The 26,285-nt window shown below is 36.9% G+C and overlaps 3 protein-coding genes and 1 long non-coding RNA gene across 4 annotated transcripts; 2 read left to right on the plus strand and 2 right to left on the minus strand.

The window, feature by feature from the left end:
- Positions 1-4,241: 4,241 nt before the first annotated feature.
- On the minus strand, positions 4,242-5,302 carry LOC128296466 (uncharacterized). The gene is made up of 2 exons (XR_008287079.1): positions 5,271-5,302; positions 4,242-4,498 (listed from the first exon to the last, which is right to left on the minus strand). It is a non-coding gene; the product is annotated as an uncharacterized LOC128296466 (long non-coding RNA).
- A 9,686-nt stretch (positions 5,303-14,988) lies between these two features.
- LOC128296627 (uncharacterized) lies at positions 14,989-17,729 on the plus strand. The gene is made up of 7 exons (XM_053032059.1): positions 14,989-15,195; positions 15,519-15,650; positions 15,732-15,983; positions 16,067-16,342; positions 16,445-16,611; positions 16,966-17,431; positions 17,541-17,729. Exons 1-7 carry the CDS (start codon positions 14,989-14,991, stop codon positions 17,727-17,729), a joined length of 1,689 nt encoding a protein of 562 aa, XP_052888019.1.
- A 2,351-nt stretch (positions 17,730-20,080) lies between these two features.
- Positions 20,081-21,528, minus strand: LOC108461217 (septum site-determining protein minD homolog, chloroplastic). The gene has a single exon (XM_017760970.2). It carries the CDS (start codon positions 21,376-21,378, stop codon positions 20,392-20,394), a length of 987 nt encoding a protein of 328 aa, XP_017616459.1. The 5' UTR covers positions 21,379-21,528; the 3' UTR covers positions 20,081-20,391.
- A 574-nt stretch (positions 21,529-22,102) lies between these two features.
- On the plus strand, positions 22,103-24,358 carry LOC108461131 (uncharacterized). The gene is made up of 2 exons (XM_017760844.2): positions 22,103-22,277; positions 23,043-24,358. The coding sequence occupies exon 2, from the start codon at positions 23,454-23,456 to the stop codon at positions 24,012-24,014; it is 561 nt and encodes a 186-aa protein (XP_017616333.1). The 5' UTR covers positions 22,103-22,277; positions 23,043-23,453; the 3' UTR covers positions 24,015-24,358.
- Positions 24,359-26,285: the final 1,927 nt, after the last annotated feature.

Here is a 26,285-nt window from a genome sequence, read left to right on the forward strand (position 1 = left end):
TTCCTTTTCCTTTTTCGCATATCGCAAATCCATACAATCTAGCTGACGTAGCCAATGATTGATTTTCACCTGTCTTTCCCTAACCATGGCTCGCAAAGTAGCATCCTAACCAAACACAATTTTAGATGGGTCAACATGAACCCTCACCAGAAAAAAACTTTCCCCGTGTCCAAGCTTTCCACAGATAAAGCAAAAGAGTCTAAGTTTTTCATATTGAAACTGAGCATAATACAATTGATCACCCACCTGAACCTTTTTCCTCCTTTCAAGGGCTCACATCCAGTCGAACTTTTATTCCCTTATACTGTTGCAACACTAAAGATGGAATTCGTGTATCATATTCCATGAACTCACCCAAGAACGCCCCAAAACATTTAGCCATTGTTTCTGACATAAGACTCGGAGGCAGATCATGGATTTGAATCCAAAACGCATCATAATTCAGCGGGATTGTGAGTGAATCTTCTTTCATTTGCAGTTTATGTAGTAATAATAAATGGTTATTAAAAAACCACGGAAGACTTTCTAAAACTCTGTTCATATCAACCGCATGAAAGAACTTAAATAAATAGTGTTTCTCCCCTATATCAGTTATAGCAATACCTTTAATAGGATGCCATAAACCAGCCATAGTATTCTGAAGAGAGGAAAAATGAACCACGCTATCTGTCAAATAGGTTCCAACTAGAGAAAACTCCAGATCTCATTCCATCACTTTGGCATCCTCCTTGAAAGCATCCTCTTCCTCATCCGAAAGGTGAAGATTCGCTAGATCATCATCTATTGAACACCAATCGGAACCGAAAACCAGAATGACCTAAAGAAAACCACAAGAAACTAAAAAAACAAAACCATGTCAAGAAAGATAGACAAAAATGTGCTAGAGAACAGACTTAGTTGTTTTATTTACTTATTAAAGACATACCTAAAATGTTTAATTGTTTACATGCTTTTTAAATCTATAAAATTAATAATATAATATAATGGGTTAGTATTTGGTAAGTTGGCAGTGTATTTTTTTTATTTCATAAACAACTTTAAAAATTGTTATCGTCTTTTTTTTAAAATATTTATTTTTAATATTTTACTATACCCCTATACTAGTAACGTATTCATTATCTATAATCTATAATAATATATAAATAAAACCACGAGTTTGAAAAAAGTTTTAAGAATATGTTTTATTTTTAATAATAGAATTTTGTATTTATTTAAACTACACAATAGTGTATATTAATTTATTTATTTTAAATATTTTTTAAAATTAATTATAATTTAATTAGTATTAGAGTTATATATCAATTAAAATTAAGATTTATGATTATAAATAACATTCAATATTTAATCTTTTTCAAATAATAGCATCTAAAAATAGTTGCATTAATCATGCAACTTCACAAGTATAAAACAAAATTTAAAGGTTGAAGATGAAATACTTTAGTGCCAAGACCAAAGTCATTTTTAAGATGGACGATAGGTTTTGTTTTCTCAACTTTGCTTTATATAATAATGATAGTATTTGTTTGTAGTTTTGATTCTATACTTTGCACCATCAACTTGACGTGCATTGTGATTTAGTTGAATCCAATTATTGTTAACTATGAGCTATTTGAGATGAGTTGAAAGTGAGTTACAATAAAAGCATTCGTGATTATGCTGAGTTTTTTAATTAGAAACAAATGAGGATGGTTGTCTTGAGTGACATATAAAGAACGTGTGGGAAGTAACAATTAGACATATATTTCAAAAGTATGGAATCAGGTAGCTGATTCTATGGCGAAATTAGTATGGAATGAGCGGCCTGATCAACCGGTCCTAAGTTGTGAAGGCTACTTCAGAGTGAAATTTGTAATATTGGGTTGCTTTATCTAATGTATACATAAGGAGGTATAAAGCTCTTTAGCCACATTTTCATTTCAAAAAGAAATTAAAATATATTTTAATTTATTTCATATCATTTTATAATACAATTAAATGATATATCACTTATGAAAATAAATTATTATAAAATTGAAAAATATATAATAATAATAATAATAATAATAATAATAATAATAATAATAATAATAATAATAATCTCATCCTAATTACGAACAATTTAATTTGATTATATTTCATACAATTTGAATTAATAACATTGCTATTTGATTTTAAATAGAAAATATTGAAAATATGAAATGTTAAAATTGAAATTATGTTTTAATGCTAAATTTTAAAATTAATAATTAATCTGATAATTTTAATACATTAAAATCATAATTAATTTTAGGGTAAATTACACCAACAGTCACCCAACTTTGGGGTAACTGACAAAACAGTCACCTAGGTCTCAATTTAGTCACTTAACTTTCAAAAAGTAACAAAACGGTCACCAACATTATTAAAAAGTGACAAAATAGTCACCGATTAACGATTGTCGTTAGGTTTTTAACGGGATTGCTGACATGGCAAGTTAACCAGCTGATGTGGGAAGTTAACTTGCCACGTTGGCGAAATGGCTGATTGGGGCGGGTTTAGGGAAAAAATGGGTAAGGGTTATGAGTTAATGTAATGTTTTAGGGTTAGAAACAGATTAGGAAAAGAGATTTGGGGGGGGAGAAAAAGGAAAATCGATTTGGGAAATTTTGATCCTGATTTAGGGTTTTTTAGGGTTTAAACTAAATTGAAAATTGATTAAGAAGGGTTTAGGGTTAGAAATTCGTTCAATAATCCATTAACAGGGTATAAGGTTTAGGGTACGATTGTCTATTTTGTCTGGGGAGAAAAGAAGACAAACCAGAAACCATTCAATTTTTTTATTGCCAGCGACAATGGGCAATAGAAAAGAAGCTACTAGTGATGTTACATCCACTTTAACGGGTAAGTTGTTGCATTTAGTTTTAAATTTTTTGAATTTCAATGCTGCTATTTTGATTTATGGTTATTTCTATTTCAATTTTAATTTCGATTCTGATTTTGATTTTAATTTCGATTTTGATTTTGATTTTGATTTTGATTCCAATTTTGATCTCGATTTAGATTTAGAATTTGATTTTGATTTCGATTTGGATTTTGATTTAGGATTATTTCGATTTTGTATTGTATGCCATGTGCATGATGTTTATTGTTTGTTTCTGCCATTGTATGAATGCCATTATCAAATTGATGTGTATTGTGTATATCTGCCATTGTATGAATGCCATTATCAAATTGATGCGTATTGTGTAAATCTGCCATTGTATGAATGCATTATCAAACTGATGTTTATTGTGTATATCTACCATGATGTTTATTGCGTATATTGTGTATATCTACCATTATCAAACTGGTTATTGCCTGTTATTGCCTGCCATGTGCATGAAAAAAATGGTTGTGTTTGTTGTCTGCCATTATTAAATTATTTTTTGTATTGGTTGTTATCTGCCATGTGCATGACAGAAGTGTTTGTATTAAATTATTGGGCATTTTGTATTGCTTATTTTCTGACATAAATTGTAACACCCCGAACCCGAGACCATCGCCGGTGTCGGACACGAGGGGTTAACAAGCCAAGTCCACATATTTTGCCCACCAATTTGACATTTCCAGTCAGGCTGGAAAACTGCGTCACCGTCGCCTTAAAAATCATATCTCGAGTTTCAAAACTCAGAAACTGGTTTCGTAAATTTTCCCTGAATTTAGACTCATATATCCATCCATGGATTTATTTCTAGAATTTTTGGTCGGGCCAATTGGTACAGTTTATTAGTTAAAGTCACCCATGTTACAGGGATCGACTGCTCTGACCTTCGCGCGTTACAACTTGAATATCTCTCTGTACAGAGCTTTAATACTGGTGCCGTTTGTTTCTAATGAAACTAGACTCAAAATGGAATCTGTAAATATAAGGCATGACTCCTAATTCTTTCTGGATAATTTATAGTAAATTTTTAAAGTTGTGACAGGGGATCCAGAAACCGTTCTGTCCCTGTCTCACAATAGCTTTAATATCTCTTAACGTGTAACTCCTATGACCGTTTCGTTTCTTCCATATGAAAATAGACTCATCAAGGTTCATTTACATAGCTTATTCGCTATTTAATACCATTCCTACAATTTTTGGTGATTTTTCACATTCACGTCACTGCAGCTGGCAGCATCTGTTTTTAAGGTAGGTCTTGCCTATTTTGTAGTCTCCATGAACCAACTAGTCTTGCCATACATAGGTTCACATATGATCATTTTAACCATACCAATGGCTGATCATGTGACCAACACTCCCATTTCCAATCCATGATCACATCATGACACCATATATATATATATACAAACCGCAAATAGTCTAAGTTCGTACTTCACTTTTACGAGCCATTTTCGCATGGCCGTACACATATACATCACAACATATTTAAACCAACAAGGGGTAGTCCTATACATGCCATTTCAAAGTTCAACCAAAAATTATACCAAAATGGAGGCTTTGATAGTGTAGATGACTTCGACTTTAATGATCCCGAATCCGATTGCTATCGAGCACAATCTATAAAATAGAGAGCCAAAGCAACGGGGTAAGCATATTTATGCTTAGTAAGTCTCAAGCAATAAAATCAGCTTTAATTAAAGCAATACATTCACATAACCAAATACATCATTTCATTAATACACATTCACATAATCATACTTACTTCACCATCCCAACTCTTATGTTCATACACAAATAACGGCTTCGTTAAGGCCGATAACTCGTTCCATCATAGGAGCGGATATGCATACGCTCTTACTCCTAGCGCGCAAAGCACACACCACACTTACCTTGTTATTGGGAAATTTCACAAGTGCATTAGCTGAAATTTTCCAGCAAGCTTATAATTTTCAAATCACATACCTTCGAGTTTAACCGGATGTAGCTACTGTTCAAACGCCTTCGGGACATAGCCGGTTATGGTAACCCGCACCAAGGCCTACGGACTTAACCCGGATATCACGATTTGCACAAATGCCTTCGGTCTTAGCCCGGATTTAACAACTTGCACGAATGCCTTGGTCTTAGCCGGATATAATTACTAGCATAAATGTCCTCGGGACTTAGCCGGATATCACAATTTGCTCATGCACACACATACATCAATGATCATTACACATTCATGTTTCATTCTCGTTACTAAGGCTCAAACACAAACATATTACTAGCATAATCGCCTTGGGACTTAGCCGGGTATCATTCAATTGCTCATACACCCATAATCAATAATCATTACACATACCTATTTCATTTCACATAATTCGAGTAGGGTCATTTCTTGAGGACTTACCTCGGATGTTGTCGAACGGCTTTTACGGCTATTCGATCACTTTTTCCTTCCCCTTGTCCAATTGTGGCCCTCTAAGCTCTTGAGCTAATTCAAACAAATTTAATTTATTAAAACCTCATTATGCTAGTTTATGGCCGAATATGACAAGGAGTCTAAATGGTCATATGGCCACCCTTTAGCTTGAGTACACAATGGTCATGCACATTTTATACTACATCAAGCAATTCAATACAATTCATTCAAGCATCAAGGAAAAGCTAAGGCCATCAATCGGCTACCTAAGGCCGAATATACATGTCCAATTTGAGGCCAATTATACACTTAACACCACACAAAAACAGCATGCATTTTACTAGTTAATGCTTTACATATTGTGGCTCAATACTTATAATATATCATCAAGCACTCATATGGCCGATTATACTTAGTCATACTTGCACCAAATCAACAATAAATTCCAAGATTTCCACATCATAGGTATACTAGGCCGAATGTACTTGAAATTTCACAAACATTCTTCAACATTTTCTTCTTTAAACAAACATATTCATCACTTCTTCATAATCAAAATATCATGTGCAATCATATATACACATATAGGTGCAAGGTCGAAATTCAAGGTGTCCATAGCCATCCAAAACACAAATTTTAACTAACATGCAAGAAGCATAAACCGTGCTCATGAATGCTTCATGGTCGAATACATCATAATCATGCCCTTTCAACTTCGGTCATGGTTAAACAAAAGAAAACTCAATGTCTTACTCAAGATTACTACAAAGAATTTCAAGAGTAGACAATCCATCATTGCATGCATCATTAGCAAGCTTCACACTTAGCATGCAATGGCTTTAACACAATAACAACTTTGGCCAAATACCATTTCCATGGCATAACAAAGATTTGAACCATGGCTAACATGCACATCAAGTTAGCAACCAAAACATGCATGAAACTCCTAACACAACCTCATACATACCTTAATCTTGATGCAAATTTAGCCAAATCTCCTTCTAGATCTCTTCTAAACCAAGCATGAAGCAAAAATCCTCCCCCTTTTTCCTTAGTATTTTCGGCCAAGAAGTGAAAATGGATGAACAAAAATTTCTCCTCTCTTTTCCTCTACTCACGGCAACAAGGGGCATCCAAGCTCATCTTTCTTTTTTTTTTGTTCATTTTTTTATGCTAATTTTTATTATATTACTTCATACATAACTCACTAGCCAAACATGTTGGAAACATGTTTTCCCTTGCCCATCATACCCACCTTGGCCGGCCACTATAGTCAAATTTGGGAAATTTGACATGCAAGGACAACATTTCCTAGTATGCATCAATAGGCCACTTCAACATTTGCCTACCTCATTTCTAAGTTTTCTCACACAAGTCCTTTCTAGTGAAATTCACCTTTATAACACTAAATCGAAACATCAAAATGTCATACACAAATTAACACATATCATAGGCATCAAAATAAATTTTTAAATTATTTTTATGCCTCGATTTTGTGGTCCCGAAACCATATCCCGATTAGGGTCAATTTTGGGCTGCCACAACTCTCCCCCACTTAAGAAATTTTCGTCCCCGAAAATCTTACCGGTAAATAGGGTTGGGTATCGCTCTTTCATAGAGTTCTCGGTTTCCCAAGTAGCTTCTTCTATCCCGTGTTTGAGCCATAACACTTTCACTAGTAGAACCCGCTTGTTTCGCAACTCTTTCACTTCACGTGCCAGGATACGAATCGGTTCTTCCTCATAACTCATATTGGCTTGAATTTCAACTTCTGATGGACTAATCACGTGCGATGGATCGGATCTATAGCGTCGAAGCATCGAAACATGAAAGACATCGTGAACCTTTTCGAGTTCAGGGGGCAAAATCAAACGATATGCCACTGGACCGACTCGCTCAGATATCTCATATGGCCCAATGAACCTCGGGCTCAACTTGCCCTTACGGCCGAACCTGAGTATCTTTTTCCAAGGCGATACCTTGAGAAACACTTTATCACCCACCTGATACTCGATATCCTTACGCTTCAGATCCGCGTCACGACTTCCGACGATCGAAGGCTATCTTCGACTTTCACGGATTACTTTCACTTTTCGCTCAAGCATCCCTAATCAAATCCACCCGAAAATCTTGCTTTCACCGAGCTCGTCCAAAACAATGGTGTACGGCATTTACGACCGTACAAAGCCTCGTAGGGTGCCATCTTGATACTTGATTGAAAGTCGTTGTTGTAAGCGAATTCAATCAACGGCAAGTACCGCTCCCATGAACCACTAAACTCGAGGACGCAACATCTCAACATATCCTCAAGTATCTCGAATTATCCGCTCGGATTGACCATCGGTTTGGGGTGAAAGGCGGTCTTGAAATGCAACTTGGTACCCAAAGCTTCTTGCAACTTTTTCCAAAATCGCGAGGTAAATCTCGGATCTCTATCCGACACGATGGAAATAGGCACCCGTGTAATCTCACAATCGAGAAACGTACAATTGGCTAATTTGTCCATTGAAAATCCGTGCGCACGGGACAAAGTGAGCGACTTAGTCAATCGATCTACCACGACCCAAACCGCATCCTTCTTACTTGCGACAATGGCGATCGGATACAAAGTCCATTGTGACTCGATCCCATTTCCACTCGGGTATTGTGATTGGTGAAGTAATCCTCAAGGCACTTGATGTTCCGCTTTCACTTGTTGACATATTAAACATCTCAAACAAAGTCGGAGATGTCTCGTTTCATACCATGCCACCAAACCGACGTTTCAAATCGTTGTACATCTTCGTACTCCCTGTGGATTGCCATTCGGCTACAATGGGCTTCATTCGAATTATCGAAATGAGTTCAATTCTTTGGAACACACAGACGACTTTTGAACCTCAAACAATCGTCATCATTGATTTGAAACTCCGAGTCCTTGTTCGAGCACACTCACCCGCTTTTGCGTACCAACTCGTCGTCGACTTTCTCGAGCTTCTCGAATTTGATGTATCAATAATGGTTTGCCTTTCAATTCAGCCACTAACACACTCGTCGGATCGAGCAGACAAGTGCACATTCATCGTCAGTAAAGTGAATAATGATTTACGACTCAAGGCATCCAACCACATTTGCCCTTCCGGTGATAGTCAATGACCAGCTCATAATCCTTTAATGATTCGAGCCAACGTCTTTGTCGCAGATTTAAGTCTCTTTGGGTCATCAAATATTTGAGACTTTTGTGATCCGAGTACACATGGCACTTCTCACCAAATAAGTAATGTCGCCAAATCTTTAAGGCGAATACGATGGCGCTAATTCGAGATCATGGGTCGGATAATTTTTCTCGTGTGGCTTTAATTGCCTCGACGATAGGCCACAACTCGACCTTCTTGCATCAATACGCAACCTAACCCAAGGAGGAGGCGCCACTATAGATGACAAACTCTTTGCCGATTCGGGTTGCACTAGAATTGGGGCTTCAGTCAAATAAGTTTTCAGTTGATTGAAACTTTTCGACATTTCTCCGTCCATTCGAACTTAACATCCTTTTGGAGTAGCCGTCATCGGCGTGGCTATCGTTGAGAAACCTTTACAAATCGTCGGTAATAACCGCAAGCCCCAAAAGCTCGAACCTCAAGAATATTTCTGAGGCTTCCGATTAAGTATGGCTGAAATTTTATTCGGTCGACTCGAATACCCGATGCAGATACCACATGACCCAAGAAGCTAACCTCTCTTAACCGTAACTCACACTTGCTTGAACTTAGCATATAATTGCTTATCCCGTAAAATTTGCAAGACTAACCTCGGTGTTCAAAGATGTTCGGTCTCATTTCTTGAATAGACCAAGATGTCATCAATGAACACGACTACTGAATCGATCCAAATATGGTCTCAAGATCCGATTCATTAAATCCATAAATACCGTAGGGCATTAGTAAGCCCAAACGGCATCACTAGGAACTCATAGTGACCATATCTCGCTCAAGGCGTCTTGGGCACATCCGAATCTCGGATTCGCAATTGATAATAGCCCGATCTCAAATCTATTTTCGAGAACACCGAGGCTCCTTCATTGATCGAACAAGTCATCGATACGTGGTAACGGATATTTGTTCTTTATCGTTGCTTTATTAAGTCGACGATAGTCGATGCACAACCGCATGGTTCCATCCTTCTTTTCACAAACAACACCGGCGCACCCAAGGCGAAAAACTCGGCGAGCAAAACCTCTATCCACCAATTCTTGCAACCGAGCTTTCAACTCCTTTAATTCCGTTGGTGCCATACGACACGGAGCTATCGAAATTGAGTGGTACGGTACCAATTCGATGCCAAATTCTATTTCCGAACAGTGGTAAACCCGGCAATTCTTGTGGAAAACATCCGGTATTCACAAACCACGCACAGATTCGAGTTTCTTTTCGATTCCTTGTCATCGAAAGCACGACGCAAGGTATGCTTCGCACCCTTTTCTTACATATTTCGGGCCAACATTGCGATATTACGCCTAGCAACCCTTTAAGTCCGTAGACTCAACCCGAATTATCTCGTTATTCGCGACCTCAAATCGATAGTCTTGCTTTTGCAATTTACAACCGCATCGTGCATGGTCAACCAATCCAAACCAAGAATAACGTCAATTCATCGAACGGCAAAAGCATTAAGTCCGCCGGAAACAAGAACCTCGGAACACTAGGGGACTTTTCTTGCACACTTTGTTGACAAGCACGTAATGACCCAAGGGTTTGACACCGAATTACAAACTCAGAGACTCAATAGGCAAAGTCTTCTTTGGATGCTAAGGTTTCACATATATAAGAATGAGTAGAACCGGGGTCAATCAAAGCAATCACATTAGTATTGAAAAGAGTGAAAGTACCGTAATGACATCCGGAGAGGCAAGATCCTCGCGTGCGCAGATGGCATAAGTCCCGGCAGAGCTCGAGCCTCGGATCGATGGTAGCATCTCTAGATCCTCTCGACCGCCACTAACATTGCCCACATTTCTAGGTGGCCTACCTCGGCGATGGTAGCACCCGGTTTCCACTCGACTTACATTTTGTTCAAGCAACCTCGGGCAATCCTTCATAAAGTGGTCGGCCGATCCACACTTATAGCAGAGCGATCACGGAACCAACAGCTCCCGAATGCCATTTGCCACAATGCGCACACTCGCCTCTCTCGGCGATCATTTCCACCATCGACGATCGAAGTGACTCGTGTGGTCACAGGGGTCGATCGCGTCCTCGTCTAGAAAAGCCCAAGCGCCTCTAGACCGCTCACATCATCTCGAAATCTCTTTGATGCTTGTTGAAGAGACTTTCCGAGGACCTCTTTCGAATTCTCCGGTTCCCACATCAACTTTTGTTTCTCCTTTCTAAGCTCTTCGACTTTACAAGCTCGCTCAACAAGTATCGCGAACTCTCGTATTTCGAGAATGCCAACGAACATCCTTATATCATCATTCAGTCCATCCTCGCGTTTATACATAATAGCTTCGGACGAAATGCATTCTCGCGCATCTGGCTAAGCCTCACAAATTTTCGTTCGTAGTCGGTGAATCGACATAGAACCTTGCTTAAGATCAAGAAATTCCTTCACTTTTGGTCGATGAATCTCGATCGATATACTTTTTTTGAACTCGGTTTGAAAGAATTCCCAAGTCACTTGCTCTCTAGGCACCACGAAGTTAGAGTACTCCACCAATAGTAGGCGGACTCACGTAGCAAGGAGATGGTACACTTTTAGAACTCATCGGTGTACAAGATAGCTCATCGAGCACCGGATAGTGTTGTCCAACCAAAATTCAGCTCGCTTCGGCATCATCATCATCCGTAGCTTTAAATTCAGTGGCCCCATGTTTTCGAATCCTATCGACCGGGGCTTACTTGACCTTATTTGGTCGGGCCATCGGAGGTATTGTAGGTCTTGGGGTTGCATTTGTCGGGAATGGAGGTTGTGGAACAGTAGTGTTAGTTCGAATGTATTGGTTAAACCATTCATTCATCACACTATAAAAGGCTTGCCTAGCCTCATCATTCGGATTGTTGGCCATAGGTTGAGAGTCCGGCGCTGTCCCTTGCGCGGAGCAGCGCCACACTCTCCACATCATCAGCTATCGCTCGGTTGGGATCGGGATCCATTGCTATAAACAAACACAAAGTCAAATTGTCGTAAATCACCACACTATCGATTCATCATTTAATGGCATGTATAGCTAGACCCCAAACACATCACGGTAGTCCTAGAATCGACTAAACCGTGGCTCGATACCAATAAAATTGTAACACCCGAACCCGAGACCATCGCCGTGTCGGACACGAGGGGTTAACAAGCCAAGTCCACATATTTTGCCCACCAATTTGACATTTCCAGTCAGGCTGGAAAACTGCGTCACCGTCGCCTTTAAAATCATATCTCGAGTTTCAAAACTCGAAACTGGTTTCGTAAATTTTCCTGAATTTAGACTCATATATCCATCCATGGATTTATTTCTAGAATTTTTGGTCGGGCCAATTGGTACAGTTTATTAGTTAAAGTTACCCATGTTACAGGGATCGACTGCTCTGACCTTCGCGCGTTACAACTTGAATATCTCTCTGTACAGAGCTTTAATACTGGTGCCGTTTGTTTCTAATGAAACTAGACTCAAAATGGAATCTGTACATATAAGGCATGACTCCTAATTCTTTCTGGATAATTTATAGTAAATTTTTAAAGTTGCGACAGGGGACCCAGAAACCGTTCTGGCCCTGTCTCACAATAGCTTTAATATCTCTTAACGTGTAACTCCTATGACCGTTTCGTTTCTTCCATATGAAAATAGACTCATCAAGGTTCATTTATATAGCTTATTCGCTATTTAATACCATTCCTACAATTTTTGGTGATTTTTCACATTCACGTCACTGCAGCTGGCAGCATCTGTTTTTAAGGTAGGTCTTGCCTATTTTGTAGTCTCCATGAACCAACTAGTCTTGCCATACATAGGTTCACATATGATCATTTTAACCATACCAATGGCTGATCATGTGACCAACACTCCCATTTCCAATCCATGATCACATCATGACACCATATATATATATATACAAACCGCAAATAGTCTAAGTTCAGACTTCACTTTTACGAGCCATTTTCGCATGGCCGTACACATATACATCACAACATATTTAAACCAACAAGGGTAGTCCTATACATGCCATTTCAAAGTTCAACCAAAATTATACCAAAATGGAGGCTTTGATAGTGTAGATGACTTCGACTTTAATGATCCCGAATCCGATTGCTATCGAGCACAATCTATAAAATAGAGAGCCAAAGCAACGGGGTAAGCATATTTATGCTTAGTAAGTCTCAAGCAATAAAATCAGCTTTAATTAAAGCAATACATTCACATAACCAAATACATCATTTCATTAATACACATTCACATAATCATACTTACTTCACCATCCCAACTCTTATGTTCATACACAAATAACGGCGTTAAGGCCGATAACTCGTTCCATCATAGGAGCGGATATGCATACGCTCTTACTCGTAGCGCGCAAAGCACACACCACACTTACCTTGTTATTGGGAAATTTCACAAGTGCATTAGCTGAAATTTTCCAGCAAGCTTATAATTTTCAAATCACATACCTTCGAGTTTAACCGGATGTAGCTACTGCTCAAACGCCGGGACATAGCCCGTTATGGTAACCCGCACCAAAGCCTCACGGGACTTAACCCGGATATCACGATTTGCACAAATGCCTTGGTCTTAGCCCGGATTTAACAACTTGCACGAATGCCTTGGTCTTAGCCCGGATATAATTACTAGCATAAATGTCCTTGGGACTTAGCCCGGATATCACAATTTGCTCATGCACACATACATCAATGATCATTACACATTCATGTTTCATTCTCGTTACTAAGGCTCAAACACAAACATATTACTAGCATAATCGCCGGGACTTAGCCCGGTATCATTCAATTGCTCATACACCCATAATCAATAATCATTACACATTCCTATTTCATTTCACATAATTCGAGTAGGGTCATTTCTTGAGGACTTACCTCGGATGTTGTCGAACGGCTTTTACGGCTATTCGATCACTTTTTCCTTCCCCTTGTCCAATTGTGGCCCTCTAAGCTCTTGAGCTAATTCAAACAAATTTAATTTATTAAAACCTCATTATGCTAGTTTATGGCGAATATGACAAGGAGTCTAAATGGTCATATGGCCACCCTTTAGCTTGAGTACACAATGGTCATGCACATTTTATACTACATCAAGCAATTCAATACAATTCATTCAAGCATCAAGGAAAAGCTAAGGCCATCAATCGGCTACCTAAGGCCGAATATACATGTCCAATTTGAGGCCAATTATACACTTAACACCACACAAAAACAGCATGCATTTTACTAGTTAATGCTTTACATATTGTGGCTCAATACTTATAATATATCATCAAGCACTCATATGGCCGATTATACTTAGTCATACTTGCACCAAATCAACAATAAATTCCAAGATTTCCACATCATAGGTATACTAGGCCGAATGTACTTGAAATTTCACAAACATTCTTCAACATTTTCTTCTTTAAACAAACATATTCATCACTTCTTCATAATCAAAATATCATGTGCAATCATATATACACATATAGGTGCAAGGCCGAAATTCAAGGTGTCCATAGCCATCCAAAACACAAATTTTAACTAACATGCAAGAAGCATAAACCATGCTCATGAATGCTTCATGGTCGAATACATCATAATCATGCCCTTTCAACTTCGGTCATGGTTAAACAAAAGAAAACTCAATGTCTTACTCAAGATTACTACAAAGAATTTCAAGAGTAGACAATCCATCATTGCATGCATCATTAGCAAGCTTCACACTTAGCATGCAATGGCTTTAACACAATAACAACTTTGGCCAAATACCATTTCCATGGCATAACAAAGATTTGAACCATGGCTAACATGCACATCAAGTTAGCAACCAAAACATGCATGAAACTCCTAACACAACCTCATACATACCTTAATCTTGATGCAAATTTAGCCAAATCTCCTTCTAGATCTCTTCTAAACCAAGCATGAAGCAAAAATCCTCCCCCTTTTTCCTTAGTATTTTCAGCCAAGAAGTGAAAATGGATGAACAAAAATTTCTCCTCTCTTTTCCTCTACTCACGGCAACAAGGGGCATCCAAGCTCATCTTTCTTTTTTTTTTTGTTCATTTTTTTATGCTAATTTTTATTATATTACTTCATACATAACTCACTAGCCAAACATGTTGGAAACATGTTTTCCCTTGCCCATCATACCCACCTTGGCCGGCCACTATAGTCAAATTTGGGAAATTTGACATGCAAGGACAACATTTCCTAGTATGCATCAATAGGCCACTTCAACATTTGCCTACCTCATTTCTAAGTTTTCTCACACAAGTCCTTTCTAGTGAAATTCACCTTTATAACACTAAATCGAAACATCAAAATGTCATACACAAATTAACACATATCATAGGCATCAAAATAAATTTTTAAATTATTTTTATGCCTCGATTTTGTGGTCCCGAAACCACATCCCGACTAGGGTCAATTTTGGGCTGTCACATAAATGGTTAAAGTGTTTGCCTATATTGTCTGCCTTTATTGATGAGTACTTTGTTTGGCAGGTTTAATTGATGAAAATTTTAATGAGAATGAAGAAAACATGTCTGGTAGTGATGTGTCTGGTAGTGATAGTGATGCATCTGAAAGAGTTAGTTTAGATGGTTTAGACATGGATGGTATAGAAGTAGATGAACTGTGTGATAGTGATAATTCTATAAGGTTAGATAGTGCACATGAATCTGACTCAGATGGCCAAAATTGGCCTGAGTTTAACTTAGAGAATGACATGAGTAATCCTAGACTTAAGGTTGGAATGTTATTTAAGTCTAAAGATAGTCTAAAAGAAGCTACCAAGCAGTATGGTAGGTTGAATAGTTATTTTATTAAGTTTCCAAAAAATGATTTAAGAAGGTTTAAGGCAGTCTGTAATGAAAAATGTTCTTGGTTCATATGGGCTTCTAGGCTAAACCCTAATGACCTACTGATTAAACTTGGCAAATTAGGAGTTCAAACCCTAACCATACTTGTTCTAAAGTCCATAAAAATATGAATGTAACCTCAGCTTGGATAGGTGAACAGTATAAAGAAAAATTCATTGCTGATCCTGATTATTCTCTAAAATCATTACAGCAAGATGTCAAAAGAGATTTTTGTTGCTTGGTCTCACTAACCAAACGTAGGAGGGCTAAACTTAGGTCATTGGAATTAATTGAAGGAGCTCATAAGGCTCAATATGAGAAGATTTATGAGTACTTGTTGGAGGTTAAGACCCAAAATGAGGGAACAACAATAATCTGTTATTTGGATAACAGATTATTTCAAATGATGTATGTCTGTTTATAGGCATGCAAAGATGGCTATAGGGCTGGTTGTAGGAGAATAGTAGGTTTAGATGGATGTTTCTTAAAGGGCTACTATGGTGGTTACTTACTTGCAACTGTTGGGATAGATGCAAATAATAGCATCTATCCACTTGCATATGTTGCTGTTGAAAGTGAAAACCAAGCATCATGGCTTTGGTTCTTGGAGTTGCTTGCAATAGACTTGAAAATTATGAGCTCGAACAAGATATCTTTCATGTCTGACAAACAAAAGGTAAAACTCTATTTATATATTTTTTTATGTTGTTTCTATTTAGGGTTTGTCAAAGAATTAAACTATTTTTTTCCTAATTGCAGGGACTTTTGGAAGCAATATGTATGTTGTTTCCTAATGCAGAAACAAGACACTGTGTTAGACACCTACATTCCAATTTCAAGAATGCTGGTTTTCGAATAAAGGAGTTGAAAGATTTTCTTTGGAAAGCTACCAGAGCAAGCACTACAAGAGAGTTCGATGATGCCATGGATGAACTGAGAAAAACCAATCAGCATGCTTATGACTGGTTGAAGAAGAAGAACCCTACTCACTGGTCAATGTCTCACTTCTCAATTAAGAGTCATTCTGATATGTTGGTGAATAATCTATTTGAATCATTTAATAAGGTAAATCCCTATGTTTTATGTTTCTTACTGATCATTAGCAATTCACTAATCATTTATGTGGTTTATGGAAAGATGATACTGGAAGCAAGAGGTAAACCTATTCAGACCATGATGGAAACAATAAGGACCAAGATTATGTTACTTATTGTCAAGAAGAAAGAAGAAGCTGACAAATGGAAAGGAATTTTGTGTCCAAAGATCAAGAAAAAGCTGGATGTAAATATAAAAGATTCATTAAGGTAAAGATTCTTTCTAATGCCTATATTCTGACTTAATGTTGCTGATCACATGCACTGATTGTTCGAAAGCTATTGAATTTTTTTAATATGTATGCAATGATTGTTGGAAAGCTGTTGACTATTTTTTAATATGGATGCAATGATTGTTGGAAAGCTATTTACTTTTTTTAATGTGCATGCAATGATTGTTGGAAAGTTGTTGACTATTTTTTAATATGCATGCAATGATTGTTGGTCTGTTGCCTATTTTTTAATATGCATGCAATGAGTTTTTTTTTATAATATGCATATAGTGACTGCTTTTTTAGGGGGTGTCATTGTATGTTTTAACCAAGCATGCTCACTGTTTTTTAGGTGTGTTCCATCACATGTTGGTGGGGACAAGTATCAGGTTGAATGTGGTCCAGGCAGCCAGCATGTGGTGGACTTAGTTCAGAATTCCTACTCTTGCAGGAACTGGGATCTTACTGGCATCCCTTGCATGCATGCATTAGCTGTCATTCATGTAAAAAATGAGTTCCCAGAGACCTATGTACGAACCTGGTACACCAAGCAAACCCAGCTTCAAATTTACTCCAACTTTGTAAGTCCAATAAGGGGTCCTAAACAATGGGTCTCTTTGTCAAACATGCTACCAATACTACCGCCTCCACTAAGAAGGCCACCTGGCAGACCTACTAAAGTGAGAAGGAAAGAACCTGATAAATCTCAAACAACAGAAAGGTTGAGCAAGAGAGGGGTGGAAATGAGGTGCAGTAAATGCAAAATAATAAGCCACAACAAGAGGAGTTGCAAAGGGGAAGTTGGCCAAAACATTCCAGTAAGTAATTTCCCTTAACTTATAGTATACTTCTATCTTTAGTAGGTATCTATTCACATTTCTTTTATTCTTGTAGGTTAAAAGACATCAAATTGGTGTCTGAACCCAGCAACAGGCTACCCTCAGACAGCAAAAGGGTACCCCAACTCAGTTACCTACTACCCCAACTCAGATACCTACTGCCCCAACTCATCAAGAAGCTGCCCTAAGACAAAAGTTCCCATTAAAGACAAAATCAATCACAACCACTGTTAGATGGATGCCTTCTACTCGAGAGTCATCCATGACAGACCATTGATGATGATGTGAACAGACTGCATTTTGTTAACCTTTTAAAACTGTGTAAATTTGTCTACTACTGATTATTAACTTAGGCAGATAATTTTTTGAGAAATTTGCCTATGATTGCTACTGTTGATAAATTTAAGCATGGTCACTGAATTTTTTTTGTAAATTTCCCTACAATTCACATCTGTTCAATTGTAATGAATTGTAGGAAAATTTGGCAATATTTTACCCCTCATTCCTTTTGTAAACAGTTTGGCATTTTAGCCTTAATATATGAGTAATTTATCCATGCTATTTGTTATCCAACTGTTAAGCAATTTATATACCAACTGTTATCTTTTCTAACTAGCAGCCATGTATACCAACTGTTAAGCAATTTGTATATCAATTGTTATCTTTTCTAACTAGCAGTCATGTATACCAAGTGTTAAGCAATTTGTAAACAACAACATGAGCTGGTTAGCTATGTATACCAGCAACCATTTTTAACACATGTTAAGCAACAAAAATATTCCAACACAATTTGTAATCAACAAAAATTTTTCATTTCATTCAAGTGTTTGCAAACAACATGAGATGGTTAGCCATGTATAACAGTAGCCATCTATACCAACATAAGTAACAATTTACTAGCAACAAAATTACAAAACATAAGCTGATTTTCAATTAACATAAAATGATTTTTAAGGTTTTGAAAACAGCAAAACAGTAACAATTACAAGCACAAAAAAAAAACCAGGTTCTTCTCTCCCTCTTCCTTGTATCCTCTAATGTCTTCACTTTTTTCAACAGACCCAACAACACAACTCTTAAATGGGGCGTCAATGGTGGATCAAACCAGCTAAAAAATCGACATGGTTTTTGAAATTCATTGTCGAATTTCTTACATCCAAAAAACATCCTTCCTGAGTTATCATTGGACCAAGACGTGTTTAATTTGGCTGAGTTTCCACAATAGCACACCGGAATCACTTCAGACATATTCATTTTTCCTCTTCTCCTTCTTCTCTTTCTCCTTCTCTTCTTCTTATTTTTCTTTTTCTCAAACCCTAAAATGGTGCTGGTACTATTGTTAAAGTGTTAATAACCGGCCAACTAGACTTAAGGTTGACAATAAGAACTCTATCACCTGCCACGTCACTTTACTGTGACGTCTGTGACGTCTGTGATGAAAAACGACAAAAAAAACCGTTTTGTTACTTTTTGAAAGTTAAGTGACTAAAATGAAACCTAGGTAACTGTTTTGTCAATTACTCCAAAGTTGGATGACTGTTGGTGTAATTTACCCTTAATTTTATCTATCATTATGAAAATTAAATCAATTTTCATTTATTGAAATTCAATTTTGAAAATAGAGTTGTTGTTTTAATAAGTATTAAAACAATCCATATTCAATTATAGGAAATAAAAATATTTCATTAAATAATAAATACCGAAAACTAATTTAAGTAAATTCGGCATGAATGAGTAGGTTAGCTTTGATAAACTGGTTTTAACTCTTGAACCCAAAGGAATTGCAGTTCAAGATCATTTACTAATAACACTACATTTTTGTTAAAAATATTCACACTCTTGTATAACTAAATTTTAATTTGTTAATGAAATAATAAGTTACCTTGTAATCACTAAATTTTAATTTGACGAAAGCCTCACGTAGCACAGACATTGCCTGACATGTATTCATCATCTCACCACCTCTCCCCCTCACAATTCACACACCTCCATTATCTCAATCACCTTCAGCCTCACCTCTCTTTCAATCCACCATCACCCAACCAACATTAAATGCCAAAACACATTTCCCACACATCATACACAAAAAACCCAAAGCAATAATAAAACCATGTTAGATTTGTTTTGGATTTCATGATTTTCTCAGTTGTTCTTCAGTGAAATGTAAGGGGAGAAAAAGGACGGCTCGTCAGTATTTTTTGACGGAGAAGACATGTGATGGACGGCGACAGTTAGGGTTTTCTAAGGGATAAAAAGAAGAAAACTGGAGGCCACGATTGCTTCGGCCGAAAGAGGTGACAGGCAATGGAGACTTTGAATGGCGGCTAGAGTTCGTGAAAGGAGGAGAAAGAATAAAGAAAGAGAATCAAATCAAAGGACATGGAAGACACGGGGTTTAACAGCAATATTTTTACCAATTGAGATTTCTGTCAATTGAGATTTCTGTCATGCCTTTGATGTTGTGTAACAGCTGAGTGACTAAAATGTAAATGTTACAAACAGGTGTGATACAAGCTAAATGTCGTAGGTTGAAGCAATCACTTCCAAATGCGCAATACCCTGATTCAATATTGTTAACCATCATCAGCTCACCTCTATGTTAAGGCATCAGATAAGATAAAGAGCAAGTTATGGTACTGAATGACCGATATGTGACAGTCAATCAAATGAAATGATATTGATTCATTGACCAGATTCTAAGAGATTGATTGAGCACTGAAATGTTTCAACTCAATCCACACACACCAACAAAGAATTTCAAACAAGCCCCTAGAATACAATTTTGAGTAAAACCTCATCTCAAAGCAAGCAAACACATTCCCTAAAAACCAAACCCTTTATCTACCATAAGAAACTTAAAACTGATATAGCTAGAATTCAAAGGCAACCAACCTTTACTGACTGTACAAAGACCGGCTCCAACAAGCTCACTCCAGTTATTAGCCTCCAAAAAATGAGAAAAACCCACGCTTTTTGGGCTCCTCCTCAACCATAACAGCCTTCATGCTATCCTGCTCAACAAGCCTCCAAGCGGCTTGCTCGAAGGCCAACCCAGCAAGCGTGGGAGGCTTATTCAGAACAAGTGGGTACCCTCTGTTGGTGCTTCTGATAACCTCGGAATCCTCAGGAATTACCCCCAACAATGCCAACCCCAGCATTTCTTGCACATCCAAAACCGACATCATATCTTCTCCCTTTATCATATCCGTCCTCACTCTGTTTACTATCATCTTTATATCCCTTATCCCATCACATTCTAACAGCCCTGTCACTCTATCCGCATCCCTTAAACTCGTTATGTCCGGCGTCGTCACCAAAACCGCCTCGTTTGCTGGCGTTATTGCCGTTATGAACCCTGCGTCAATCCCCGCCGGACAATCTATTAGTATGAAATCCGGTGACCCTTCCTCACGCGCTTTCAGTGCGTCCACTAACCAAACCAACGCTTTCCCACCGAATCCAATGGGGAGCTTCGATCTGGGCTTGGAAATGCAAAGCAATTCGAAGTTCGACCATCGCTTATCTCTTACCAATGCCTGGTCCAGTCGGCAATCGCCATTGAGTACCTCCACGACCGTATAGTTCACGCGATTCTCCAGGCCTAACAGGAGGTCTAGGTTACGGAGGCCAACGTCGGCGTCGATGGCCACTACGGAGAACCCCAGACGAGCTAAGGAAAGACCCACATTGGCGGTGGTTGTGGTTTTTCCGACCCCGCCTTTTCCGGATGTTATAACGACGACGCGTGGAGTCTCACCGGCCAGCTCAGGCTTTCTATTCCATTGAAGGACAGAAGAAATGGGGGCGGGCTTCGATTTGGGGTAGGGTTTTGGAGGTTTTAGGCATTTGGGGTACAAAAGGGGGTTGAGCGGATAGTCGAGGAGAGTGGGCTTAGGATTTGAGGAGAAGAGCTGCAAGGAGAGCATTTCTATTTTAGGGTTTTAGGAGGAAGAGGAAGGAGATAGAGATGGAGATGGAGATGAAAAATCATTCGATTGGAGACATTAGCAGAGAGAAGCACAGCAACAAATGGAAAGAGAGGAATGCCATCAAAAATCAGAGCATGGAATGGTATTTGGGCCATTTGGGCTCTAAATGGGCCTCTGTTCAGATTTAGTTGGGATTCAAATCCTTCAACAAAAAAGGGTAAACCACATTAGTAGTCACCCAACTATGGTATTCTTTTTCTTAGTCATCCAATTATAAAAAGTTACAAAATAGTGACTCAACTATTTAATTTTATCTTTTTTGGTCAACTCACTATCTTAGATTTTTGGGTGTTTTCATTTTAAAGTTAGCCAGCTGGTGACAGAAAAGTACAATTGAATAGTTGAATGATCATTTTATAACTTTTCATAATTAGATGACCAAAAAAGAAACAATCCATAGTTGGGTGACCTCTGTTGTAGTTTGCCCATAAAAAAATCAGTTGGGGGCGATGAAAGGGAGAGGCAATCAATCCATCACGCAATAATTGCCAAGTGGCGTGACATCAGTCGTGACACCGCACCCTCCACAGTTACCCAATCCACTGACAATTAACAAACCCACAAGAGAAAAAGTCATGAAGATCAATGTTACCGGTTACCCCCTCATGGTTCATATGTATATGCCACGTGTCCGTATCTCGTTGGCTGGTCACAACCATTTCCATCACCCTCCTTTCCTCCCTCGTTGTTGTTTTTTTTATATCCTCTTTTCCACTTTATCTCTGATTTTCTACAGATCCAAACACGCACCTTTTCTTTCCTTTCCCATTTTTGTCCATACTAAAACGACTCTTGGTGGAGGACCCTTTTTCTTTCTTAATATTCGTCTTGATAAGGTTTGGTTCATCTATATTTTATTTATCTCTTGGTTTTCTAGGCAGTGATTTTCCTCTTTTGTTTGACGATAGGTATTTGGATCTGATGCTGATTAATGATTTAAAGTTATTTATCTTTATTAAAGATGGCATTTTCTTTCCCATTTCGGTAATGGTACTCTGCTACTTACATCTAAATTTAGGGTTTTAGGACAAACAATTGGACAGACTCGATGCACCTTCTGTTTGGGTTACCAAAGATAGGAAAAAATGGAATTTTAGATTGGAAGTCAAATTTCACAGTAAAAGTAAGAACTTTGTTATTATAAATTTGAATAAAGTTGTTTTTATCCTCTTCATCCCTTTTTGGGCGTTGGGATCAGATCGTTTTGGGGGTAAAATTGGATGATATTTTAGCAAGTTTGACTTTGTTTTGCTCTTGAATCACAGTCCTATTGAACTGTGTGATGGGTTAGGTTTCTGGAAATTTACTTCATGCTCGCTTATACTATGTTCTCATTGATATTCATCTGAATTTTCAATTTTAACTTCCTAATGGATATTTTGTCTGGCTCTGATTTACTCTCAATTTACACACTGAGACTCCACTTGTTAAGTGCTTGGGAAAGGCTGTATGCTTCATTCTAAATACATGCTAGTAATTTGTCTCACCATTACCATCAATCTTTTAGTTCATCCAACTTTACATATTTGTATGATTTAATTCAGACTTTGAAGTTTGGTTGGATGTTTTAATGACTCATATGTTCTGCTTGTTGACTGCAGTAGGGTAGGCCATGTGAGTAACGCTTGGGCAGGGATAAGGATATTGGTCCTGTTAGTGTGCAGAAGATGGGAAAATGCAAGGGTTGTGGGAAATTAGGGAGGATGTTGCCAAGAGATGGGCCTGTGAATGCTTACTATTCATCTCTACTGTGTTCCCCTGTTGTGTCTGTTTGGGATTGCATTGTCCGCAAGATGAGATATTCCTATAGACCTGAGTGGGTGTAGTAGTCTTGGTGTTATATTAGTTCGTAATAAGACAATAAAATTAGAAATAGGTAGCATCAAAACTTCTATTTTAGGGAAAAGGCTAAAAAGTAAAAAAGAGAAAAGCTTTATAGGGAAATGTATACGAGTTAGAGGAACCTGTTAAAGCAAAAACTGAAGACTGGGTTTAAAGCATTTTAAGTATTCATGGATAACAAGGCATGTAACAAAATGCAAACAGTAGTGAGTAAAGCGAAAAAGAAGCAGGTGAAGGATGAGTTGGAACGTATTAAACAGGCTGAGAAGAAAAAGAGGCGGTTGGAGAAAGCCCTTGCTACATCCGCAGCCATCCGTTCTGAGCTAGAAAAAAAGAAACAGAAAAAGAAGGAAGAACAGCAGAGGCTTGATGAGGAAGGTGCTGCAATTGCTGAGGCCGTCGCTTTGCACGTCCTACTTGGTGAGGACTCTGATGACTCCGCTAGCATTATGCTAAACAGGGAAGAGGGGTTCAACTGCTGGGGTTATGGTGTATATATGGATGGAGAGAGGGCCTATCTTCCCCATCAACCTCACCCAAACTGTCAAGGCTGGGTCTCAAATGCATATAGAACTGGGGACGGTGACTGGTCCTTCTCATATGGAAGGGAGGTGCAAGCACCATTTTTGGAGAATGGAGGGTTAGGAAGTGGCGGACTTTCAGTTGGTCTGATTGCAGCACAGGCTATTTCAGCACTCCAAATCACAGAGGATGCAAAGGTCCTCCACTGAGGCTAGACAAAGCGTTTTGTTGTGTGGTCATAATTCTGAATAATAATGACTCTCTGGTATATGTGTATGTATATGTGTCAGTCATATGTTGTGGTTGCTGCTTCTGTGCATTGAACTTATCCTATCCTGCTCTCTCCTGTCTGTTAACCATACCATCAAATGGTCTGTTTCTTGATGGTTTTCTTTTTCCCTATCATTGATTTTGAGGCATGAATGCAGTTAGTCCCACCATCTAAATGCCATTAACACAGATGTTTGAATGTTATTATTGTATTTCTTTTATTAATCTTTGCCTGCAACTCCACCGAATACTAACCATGTTACGCTTCTACCTTGTTGAGAAACCTTCTTATAGTTCCAAGTTTTATTTCACGATTTGGACATGTCTCTGGTTTTTTCTTATGTAGGTCATTTGTGATGGATATTAATCTATGTTAGATTATCATTGACCGAATTTAGATAAATGGATGTTTAAGTTTAGATGTATTTAGATAACTATTTATCTAGACTCATTGGTTCAAAATCTCTACTATAATACACGGTTGAAAATTTACTTAAAAGTCATTTTTATGATGTAAATTACATTATTATGAGGTTGTTTTTTCTTTTTATATTTTTAAAAATCATTAAAAATTACAAATAAAAATATTTAATCCAAAGACCTGGTTAAATATTTAACTTCACAATTACAATCAAATGATTCAATCAAAGTGCCATTTGATTTTATATAAATTTTAATATTTGTTACATAATATTTTATTCACATCATCATCATGGGTGTACTATAACTTAATATATTAAAAAATAAAAATCTTAAAATTTTATTTAAAAATATTAAAATGAAAGTTTAAAAATAACATAGGAAAAGAACATCTAAGCTCACGTGAATCTCGACAAATAGTTGTCTAGATTTCATTGTGAATCTTTGACAAATAGTTGTCTAGATTTCATTTTGAATGTGATTCGAATATTATAAAATTCTTAAAATTTGTAAATAATTATAAAATTTATTAAATTAATAAAAGTATTAATAATTATTTTTAAAATATAGAGTAGAAAATCATAAAATGACTAAAAATAGAGTCCTCATCAAAATATCTCAAAATATATATAACTTAAAAGAGATCTCTGTGTTGATTTTCATATGAGTACATGGTAAGGAAATACAAATTATAAAAATTGACATGGAAGTATCTTTAAACATTTTTTCTTCTTTTTGAGATATTTTGATGAATGCCCAATTTTAAATTTTTGGGTTAATATATCTTTTCCCCTTGAATTTGTTAATTTACTTAGTTGGTATTTTTTTTTTTATCTAATTGGTATCTAAACTTATATTTCGTCTCCCAGATTGTTACCTTTGCAATAACACCTCTAGTTTGAGTTGGCGTGACATTGGTAGTCAATCTAACAGTGACACGTGATAGTTTCTCAGTATGTCACATGTCAAATATATATTAAAATAAAAATATTTAAATTTTATAAATTAATAGAAAAAATTTTACATCTAGAATGAATCGAGCAACTCATTCCAAATGTATTTATAGTAATTTTGTATATTTTATCTTTTAAAATAAAATATGAGTTTCTTAGTTTATTATTATTTTGAAAATTATATAAAATATAAATTTAGAATTTTATAAAAATATAAAGTATATACAACTAAATATATAGATACATAAAGCCTGAAATATTTTGAAATATATATAAAAATTATAATATATATAAATATATAAAAGAACTAAAACACGCCTAGAATGAATTTGAACAAATGTTTGTCCGATGCATTTGAACTTGGATAGTGATTTGTCTAGGTTCATTCTTGACGTAAAAACTTTTTATTAATTTATAAAATTTTATATATTTTTTATTTTAAAATAATAATAATAATAACATGATATTTTATAAAAAAATAAAAATATATAAACTTGCTAAATATATATGGAATAAATCAAAACAAATAGGTGTCTAAAATTAGATGTATTTAGACAATTGGTTGTCTAGGTTCATTCTTGATGTGAAAAAAATAGTTTTTATTATTTTTATATTTTAAGGACTTTTTAATTTTTTTAATTTAAATTTTCATATGGCATACTTAGAGGCTGCCACGGGATACCACCGAATTGGCTATTTGTATACTAACAATCTTAGTACAGATGTACCAGCCTGGTTGATGGAATACATGTTCAGGTACTAATTAGATCCTAAACTAAATATAAATGGTATAATGATTTTTATATCCCTTCAACTATACAAAAAAAGTAATTTTAG

The sequence above is a fragment of the Gossypium arboreum genome, chromosome 8 (assembly GCF_025698485.1).
Source record: "Gossypium arboreum isolate Shixiya-1 chromosome 8, ASM2569848v2, whole genome shotgun sequence".
Lineage (NCBI taxonomy): Eukaryota > Viridiplantae > Streptophyta > Magnoliopsida > Malvales > Malvaceae > Gossypium > Gossypium arboreum.